The sequence below is a fragment of the Gossypium raimondii genome, chromosome 10 (genome assembly GCF_025698545.1).
Source record: "Gossypium raimondii isolate GPD5lz chromosome 10, ASM2569854v1, whole genome shotgun sequence".
NCBI classification, from domain to species: Eukaryota; Viridiplantae; Streptophyta; class Magnoliopsida; order Malvales; family Malvaceae; genus Gossypium; species Gossypium raimondii.
In genome coordinates, this window is record NC_068574.1 from 55,358,674 (window position 1) to 55,368,584 (window position 9,911).

General features: G+C 33.1%; 1 protein-coding gene across 1 annotated transcript; it reads right to left on the reverse strand.

The window, feature by feature from the left end:
• Positions 1-3,650: 3,650 nt before the first annotated feature.
• On the reverse strand, positions 3,651-6,534 carry LOC105777547 (uncharacterized). The gene is made up of 5 exons (XM_012600891.2): positions 6,395-6,534; positions 5,143-5,399; positions 4,853-5,060; positions 4,465-4,502; positions 3,651-4,380 (listed from the first exon to the last, which is right to left on the reverse strand). Exons 1-5 carry the CDS (start codon positions 6,425-6,427, stop codon positions 4,188-4,190), a joined length of 729 nt encoding a protein of 242 aa, XP_012456345.1. The 5' UTR covers positions 6,428-6,534; the 3' UTR covers positions 3,651-4,187.
• Positions 6,535-9,911: the final 3,377 nt, after the last annotated feature.

Below are 9,911 nucleotides of genomic sequence, written 5' to 3' on the forward strand. Positions count from 1 at the left end.
AAATAAAATAAACGAGAACATCATCCAAATTCTGTACAATTAGATAATTCATTTTTAGTGAAGAGTGGTCGGAACTGTTAGACAGCAAAATAGGGGAAACTTTAAAGAATAAACTGTACTATTTGGATAAACCAAAAATTCTGAAAATTTTATGGCAAGAAGATATGTGAGTCTAGTTTCATGGAAAATTAACGGATCTTAATTTTGATTTCTGTATCTCAAGATATAAATGTTTTAGTGACTATGACTCAAATGGACAGCTTTGAATAAATTTACAAGAAAATAGTGAAATTATAGATAATGTTACTTATAAGCATGTTATGTAAATTAAGGATGTGGAATGGAGAGGAGGAGGAGGAAAATAAATTTATGAATATTATGCTAGCATGGATTTGCATTTCAAATGGTTAATTTGCATGATTTGGGCTCGAGGACTAAATTGAATAAAAGTAAAACTTTAGGGGCAATTTTGGAAAAATGTCAAAATGACCAAATTGCATGAAATGAGTTGTTTTATTAAATGAAAAATTAATTTAGATTAAGATCGGGTAGAAAATCGAGAAAATGGAAAATTACCAAAATGCCCTTGTATCTTGGTATTTCTGCAAATTAGTCTGGTAAGTTCATATGGCTGAAATTTAATGATTAAATGTTAATTTCATGAATTATATAATGTATGATGAAATATATATATATTTATTGATGAAATGAGAATAAAATAAAAGTGCGAAAACTGATAAACGATGAAATATGAATTATACTTATATTTGTGCATTATTGGTCATGGTTTAAACTCATGTGTGAAAATAAGTTTCATAGTATGTGTGTATGGTATATTCAATATATGATTTGGCATGAAATAATGTCATGAATGGTTTATGAATTAACACATGTTGGTAAGCCTGATATATGAATAAATGATCAAATTGAGCGGAACGCCGGATTTGAGTACTTCTGATCAAGTGATAAAGTGATAAGTGGTAGCATTAGCTACACTTATCTGATCAAGTGAGAAAGTGATAAGTGGTAGCATTAGCTACACTTATCTGATCAAGTGATAAAGTGATAAGTGGTAGCAATAGCTACACTTATTTGATCAAGTGACAAAGTGATAAGTGGTAGCTTTAGCTACACTTATCTGATCAAGTGACAAAGTGATAAGTTGTAGTTTTAGCTACACTTATCTGATCAAGTGACAAAGTGATAAGTGGTAGTTTTAGCTACACTTATCTGATCAAGTGATAAAGTGATAAGTGGTAGTTTTAGCTACACTTATCTGATCAAGTGACAAAGTGATAAGTGGTAGCCTAACTACACTTATCTGATCAGGGACAAGTGATAAGTGATCATAAGTAAGACCATAGTTATACTATGGCAAAGTGGAAGTGAATTACTCAATTTTTCGTAACCGTTCCCTAATTTGTTTAAGGATTGTAAGTGACAAATGGGCCTAAAAGAATTAAAGCAAATGGATAAGTGGTAGTGTATTTATACTAGGATGATGTTGTTATTTAAGCTAAAGTGATATCTTCATTGCAAAATTGAGAATTTCATAAATGTGTTAATGAATGTTATAATTAGACCTGTCCATGGGCCGGGCCGGGCCCGGAAAAAAATTTCGGCCCGACTCTTAGGCCTGGGCCCGGCCTGAAATATGGGCCTGAAATTTTGTCCAGGCCCGGCCCGGGAAAAAAATAATAAGCCCGAGCCCGGCCCGGTTTTTAATAAACACAAAAAAAATTTTAAAAATAAAAAAATAAAAATTTTTTAAAAGTATTTTAAAATTAAAAAATAAAAATAAAAATAAAAATAAAAAATATATATTTATTATATTCGGGCCGGGCCGGGCCCGGGCCAAAAAAGTTGAGCCCGAGCTCGTCTCATTTTTTAAACGGGCCTCATTTTTTTGCCCAAGCCCATATTTTGGGCCTATATTTTTACCCGAATCCTCCCATATTTCGGGCGGGCCGTCGGGCCGGGCCAGGCCACCCGGCCCATGGACAGGTCTAGTTATAATCGATAAACGTTGAGTTAAATGGTAAATACGTATTAGTGTTAAACTTAGTGACATTGAATTGTACGTGAATTAAATGGAAATTGCTAGTGATATGATCTAAATTGTGAGCATGAGAAATTGCAAATTGAATGAAATGGAAATGAAGCATTGAATTGCATGAATATGTATCGGGTCTCGTAGACTCTATTTATTAAGATTATAATATTTTGAGGATATATTGTGAAGAGTTATAAAAGCATGTTAATAATTTTGAAAGTTTTAATTTAGATGAAATTTTATAACTCGGTTAAATATGTTTACAAGTGTATGTGTTCTGGTATTGCCTTGTACCCTATTCCGGTGTTGGATACGGGTAAGGGGTGTTACAATATAAAATATATATTTTTATATCTATAATTATATTAAATATATTTTATTTTTAAAAAATACCAACTACTTTTTTGACATATTTTTCTTTATATATAATTTTTATATGTCAAATATTTATTTTCTTCACCTACATTATTAGTATGGTGATTTTAATATTATAAAAGTAAATAATTATTTTAAATATCATTATTATTTTTATATGTAAAATATTTCAAGTATGATTGATTTTTCACCTACATTAATTATTTTATTTCTTATATATGAGAAAAAGTGCTTGCAAATTTATAATCTTCATATTCACATTATCATGCTTTAACGGAATCCAAATTTAGGATATACGAACTATTAAATCTTAAAACTAACGTGGATTGAAGAAAAGCTTAAAGACTATATTTTTTCTACAAATTTTTTAGATAAATTACCAAATTTAAAAATTAAATGTTACTTTTATCTAAAAGAAATTTGTAGAAAAATCAAATTCTATCAAAATAAAACCATACTTTCAACATAGCAAACTCAACTCTTTTAATTATGAAATTTTCATAAACATGAATTTAATTTAGGCGAATTAGATCCAATGTCATTAAAATATTATTAAGTTTACATTTTATCACTTAACTTTAAAAGTTATAAAATGATCACCGAACTCTTGAAAGTTTTCATTTAAGTCATGAACTATTTAAAATTTTCATTTAGGTCATTAAACTCTTTGAAAGTTTTTATTTAAATTGCTAAATTATTCAAAAGTTATCCTTTAGGTTATTGAACTATTTAAAAGTTTTTATGTAAATCACTGAGTTGTTAAGTTTTTTTTAAAGTCTAGCTATCGAACTCTAAGCTATTTGGATTTCGATCCGCAAGTTCGAGAAGTTTAAAGCTGTTCCATGGAAAAAACTGAACTACAAGAAGTGCAAATGGAGAATGTCATACAACAATAATTTTAATAACTTAGTGATTTAATTAAAAACTTTGACCATTTTGTAACTTTTTGAAATTAAGTAATTAAAACATAAACTTACTAATAATTTAATGACTTTGGATGCAATGAAAGAAAAAACACTTATATAATATATTACTTAAAATTCACTATAAAATATAATTAAACAATTTGATAAAATATAAATGATTATTATTTAAACATTTCATATTATTTATAATAAATTGAAAATATAAGTAACACTTCAATTTGTATAAAAAATTAAATGACTGAAAACTATACAACATTAGCATCATTTTAAGGATTCAATTTAAAGAAAAAAAATCATTCGAAAATTTGTCTATTATAAAATAATAACAGTAATAATAACCTCTCAAATGAAAAAACGTTTAAGCTCATACATATGGAAACAACACAACTACATAAGAAAAATGTAACACTTTAAACTCAATACAATCTCGAGTCTGAGTCATGAGATGCCATATTCGTTACCAGTGTAGCTATGGTCACAAATTTCAATCAATTCCACAATTTGTACCAACTGATAAGATCATTTCATCTTTATAATCCATTATATATTCTAATCTGGAGTTTATCCGATACGAAAACTCTTTCGTTAACTCAAGACTATTTGAGAACCACAATGCAAAGTTTTCAAAGTTTATCGAGTTGGCATCGCGACCATGGAAGGCTCACATTGCGACATCAACGGCAGATGCTTGGCGTCACGACTTCAATAATGCAGTGTTGCGACTTCAAATACAGTAGATTGACATCGCAAATTCAAGAAAGTGCAATTGTTTTTCACTGGTTTCTCTCGCAACGCATTTTTTCCTGACAGGAACAACAATGCTAAACTAAGCTTCAGTGTCGAGAGGACTGTAATATAGTTTTAGCAGATTCCAAGACGCGTATAATATCAGCTTCCCCAAGACTGATTTCAAGGCTAGTGAAGAACCTCAAGTCCACCATGTTCGATGTTGAATTAACTTTTATTTCAATGTTTCCATCTGCCGGAGGTATCTTGGAGTTATCTTCAGTTGACATTGATGTATAACTGCAAAACAAAATAAGGGAGCTTAAAGACTTTAAGCAATCACTTGTTTACAAACTTCATTTGAAATATTATAAGAATTCTCACACTTGCAGTCCCGTACGAGCAATCCCTCGAGAAACAGCCTGCAAGCGAACTCAGATAAGTAAACAAATCATTTGTAGCAAAGCAAAAAAGAGAACCCATATTTGATATAACAGATGTAGTAGCCATAGGAAATGTTGAGAAGTAATATATGAGTAGATGGAAACAGAAATTAATGGAGGACTCACTTTCTTTAGAGAGTTTATTTGCCGGGTTTAGGCAATAGCACTTCCAAAATACAACTAAACCTCACCTAATGAGTTATGCAATGAGCAATATTAAACAACTCCTCAATCTCTTTTTCTTGCTAACGAATTTGTTGAATGAACATTAACTATTGAAAGTTGATATTAAAGGAAACAATCAGAGGATGAGACTCCCTTTCAGATACCTGTAGCTGCAACATTTGTGATGACACTGCAGCACTGGAAATTGGGTCCTGTGAAATGCTTAATCGGCCATATGTATTGCTATTGGACTCAGTCTTGTTCAAGAACCAAGTGGCAATCCCAGCAGCTATGGCCTCGGTACCTGGCTCTCTGTGGTTCAAAGTTCCCTCCGCCACTGTAACATTGCCAACAGCTTCAACTAGAGTTCCTCTGTATCAACACTTTCAACATCAGGGGAACAGTATTGAAGGGAAAATGAATGAACATTAACATGGATTTTCATTTCACCCACCTGCGGTTTTCAAGACTCAGAGTAAACTGGCGACAACCATTTGCGGCATTGCAACCCCTTGTCGGGTCATTAACAGGTGGAGGGTGTGTCGAAGGAGCATTATTCCTCCTCCCAAATGTGCCATACTGTAAAGTTGGGGTTTTGGAAGCCCCTTGTACTGGTTGAATTAGCAGCAGCAAGCAGGGCAAGGTAAAAGCCAGTATTGCTTTGGTTAACTTGGAACCCTTCTTCAATTTCTTGGGCAAAGCAAGTCCGGACTGCAAAAATCGAGAAATAAAGTATGTAAACACCAAAGTCGGACGAAATCTGGGAAGGCGCAAGTGATGAAGAGGGTGATGTCAGACTTCTTTAAGCAGAGCCTCGTCATCAACAGCAGATCTCTCAACATGTTTATGAGAAAACAAATGATTGAAAAAGAAAAAGGTTCCTAAATCTGAAACAGAGTGATAATCGATTCTTTTTTTCTGTTCAGGCAAGGCCATACCAAAGCAAGCAAGGAAGGCCCTAAAACAGCAAGTGAAAAGGTAACAGAGGCTCCATCATACAAAAGCACAGAAAATTAAACCCCAAAACAAGGGCTTCAGCCATTAGATTCATCCACCTAATGCGCTGATTAAACCAAGCAAATGTCAATGGAACAGTATACCTCTCACAGCCTCAAAACACAAAGACAGGGATAACTCAGACCTCAAACAAAAAGGACTAAGCACGCAAATCAAGACCCTCCAAAAGGCTCGGGTAGTCCGTCATCGGAAACCCTAACTCTCCAAACCCGCAGATTGGCCCCGCCGCTCAACAACCATTCGGGAGCCTCTGCATAGCACCCAAAAGAAACAAAGGCCCTGGCAGCAGGAGAAGGAAGAGAGCCGGTAAATGGATTCATTCCAATCTCACCGCCCGAAGAGCGGAAAGGCAAGAAAAGGAAGACGGTTCATTGAACCGCCGGCCAATTCAGACGCTGCTTTAGGAGACATATAATAAATAAATGGTGATAGTTATATTTTTATGTATATTTTAGTGATAGATACCGAGGAATGGAATGGGCAGGACTGTGATGTGACACCCTGCTAAAAACAAGGAAGTGAAAAGGTAACATAGGCTCCATCATACAAAAACACAGAGAATTAAACCCCAAAGCAAGGGCTTCCAAGCAAATCCCAAGGACAGTATACCTCTCACAGCTTCAAAAAACAAAGACAGGGATAACCTAGACCTCAAACACAAAGGGCTGAGAAGAGATGTTAATAATTACCTTATGAAGCTGAGAGAGGGTGTTGCTCTGCATGGCATTGAATTTGGATATCAAAATCTTCAGAGTAACTTGTTAAATGGCTCTGAAACTAAAAGATGAAAGAAAGATTTATAGATGGTCACTACCAAAGGAAATCTAGTTTCCTTGTAAGAAAAGCAATTTTCCTGAAGTACTTTTCCTTGCAAGAAAAGCAATTTTCCTAAAGCAAAGTCAAATACGGCTAAAACAAGGGTGCCACCTGTTAAATGGGTTTGGACCTATTTTTGCACTTTTGAAATTAAATTTAAATATATATGCACGCCCTTTTCAGTTCATACACCAAGTTGCTGTGAGAAGACCATCTAGATTTCAGAATAATCTAGAAACCACCATATCATTCCAAATAATTATTTTAATTTCTTATATTTTTAGATGTAAAAAAAAAACAAAAACAATTAGTTCTTTGTTTTCCATTCAACTTTCACAATGCTTCAAAAATAGCCTCTGGATTTGAACTTTCAAAATATATAAAAAAAATCCCTTCTAAAACAATTAAGCTCCTTTTTTTTTTTGCATTCTATTGGGTACTTAAAGAACCACCCTTAATTTTTTTTAGTTAAAGCCATCACGTGTCACAACTAGAGGTAATCATGGGTTGGGCTACCCGGCCTGGCCTGACGGCCTGCCTGAAAAATGAGAAGATTCGGGTAAAAATATTGGCCCAAAATATGTGTTTGGGCAAAAAATGAGGCTCGTTTAGAACACGGTCCGGGCTAGGGTAAGGCTTTTTTGGCCTAGGCCCGGCCCGAATTATATATTAAATATATATTTTTATTTTAAATTGAATGGTAAATCATTTTTCATTGATGAAATTATTTTCTATAAAATAAACTTAAAGAAATACAAAAAAATATTTTCCGGAAATTAAAAAAAAAAAAAAACAGATCATAGTTGGATGTCTTATAAAATAACTATCAATATAAGGAAAAGTAAAGTTTTGACATCATTCGTAATAGAATCTCATTTTCAACTACACGCCGTAGACGTAGAGAATTAAAGAGGAGATATAGTTTGTCTTTTTCTTCTTTTAAGGGAAAAAATTAACTTTTTCATTTTCTAAATCAGGTCAACCATGTCTTTTATGATTTTCTTCTTTCTTTCTGCTTTATTCATGCCCCCTTTTAATTTACTTTTTTTTTCGGAAAATAATCAAATTTTTTTCCATACCGGTAGAGACAACAAACTCGACACCAAAATAATTGGTGTTAGCAATATTAAAAAATATTTTTTATTTCGAAAAATACACATATTTTGTAAAAAAATAAAAAATACTTATCGATGTTGATCATGACACTAAAAAAAATATTTTTAGTTTCAATCCTATCGGCATGCAATAATTACATGATAAGTCGGGTGGGTGACGCTAGTTGGCACGGTAGATTTTATGTCATTTTCGTAAATATTTATATTTTTGGATTAGTTTATCAAACTAACCTAAAAAATTTTAATATTGATAAAGTTCTAAAATAATAACAAAAATAACTTAAAATGAACAGTGCCAACCGGTGCCGGCATCCCATGGGCTAACACCCACTTCATCATCGTGTAATTATTACTTAACCTGAAATTAAAAAATATATATATATTTGTGTCAGCCCAGTCATAACTGGAATCGATATATAATTTTTTTATTTTTCATTTGCAAATTACGTGTATTTCTCGAGATAAAAAAATATGAAAAAAAAACATATTATGCTTTACATTCAAAAAATGAACCGTCAAAGAAATTTTGAGAAAACGAAACAGACTTGGATGAAGGGATGAAGAGCAGAGAAATTGTCAGCTTTTCTTTAATAAACAAAAAAAATTCATGGCTGCTGGTTTTGCCGACTGCATTTAATTTATTATTACCACCTGTATATTTATCATCTCTTTGTTTAGGACAGCTGTATATATATTTTTTCGGAAAAATAAAACTTTCTCCCTCCACTTTTTTATTAAAATATTATGAAAATAAATATTATTTAGTTATTAAATAATATGGGTCTTAAAATTATGTACAATTGATGTAAGACATTAAATTCGTAATTAATTATCTTTAACTCTGATTCATTTTAGAAAAATCAATTTGTTCAATTTTAAAATTAAGTGAAATTGTAGAAGTTTTTTTACTTGTAAAAGAAACCTTCCTCAAATCTATTCTACTTTTCCCCATAAAATCTTAAAACCAATTTATTTTTGAATGCTATTAAATTTAAAATAAAATTATATTCTTACATATTTATTTGTATAAAAAACCTTAAAACATATTAAATATTTTAAATTTAATCATATTATTTATTTTAAAAATAAATAAATATTTTTAAAAATATATTAAATTACTAATTTATTAATAACAAATCGACTTTTACATTCCTAGAAAATTGCTCAATGAACCAAATGTATATTTTTTGTAATATTATTAATTAACACTTTCTCTGTAATGTTATATTTCTGTGACTACATTCTTAGTAATTATATTTCAAAGAATCACTTTCTCTGTAATGTTATATTTCTGTGACTACGACCACTCAGCTTAAGCTGATGTATTGATTGGGCCGCTTTGGAGCAGGTCCAGTTAGTTGATCATGTTCGAGCCTTTATTACTATAGCCCCATGAGACCGATTTTTCTCCATCATTGAGCCCACATACATGGAGCTAACTTTAGAGTTCTGCTCGACAATCACTCTACAGCATGTCATGACGAGTCATAATGAGCCGGGCACTATCACTTTCTAACTCGGTGACCTGGTGCACCATATGAGTGTCCCTGAATTCGGCGCTGCTTTGGGACTATCCACTGCGGAGTTTATGAGTGTTAAGAACTTCCTCCTTCTACATCGACATATTCAATACTCGCCATCTAGTTGTTGGGTAGATCTTACGGTGAGTACGACACCTTAGACGCGAGTCGCTCGAAGGCGACTTCTCTCCCTCCGGTTTTACGGTATATTCATGCCCTTTTAGCTCATACTTTGACCGGTAGGAGAGAGAGAGCACTGGAGCTGTCAGTACCACCGATGCATATTTTTTATGGAGCATGGCCACCGGGCATATTTTTTATTTAACCTACTTCATCGCCCTCGCCTTCCGCCATCAGATAGATTGCAACAGGAAGGGTCATATTTGTTTAGGCCCTTATGTAACTTGACTCGCTCGAAACTTTGGTCTCCTCGACACACCAGAGTAGTCCTCCACGCTTACACTCACCGACCAGATGTCTCCACAGGGACTATCAAGCATGACCCATATGAGGATGATCGAGCAGCTTCGTGGAGTAGATCCTCCTCAGTATTGATTATTTTATTCTGACTCTCAAAATGAACCCGAGGACTTCACTGATGATGTCCCTTTCCATCACGAGGACCCATCTGATCTTCCACCTTCTAATTACCATAATGTTTCTTCTACTGCTACATTAGTGGACCTCTCTGAGCGGTTCACTCACTTTGAGCAGCACTACTTTTAAAGGTTCGATAGCATTGACGCGACACTGCA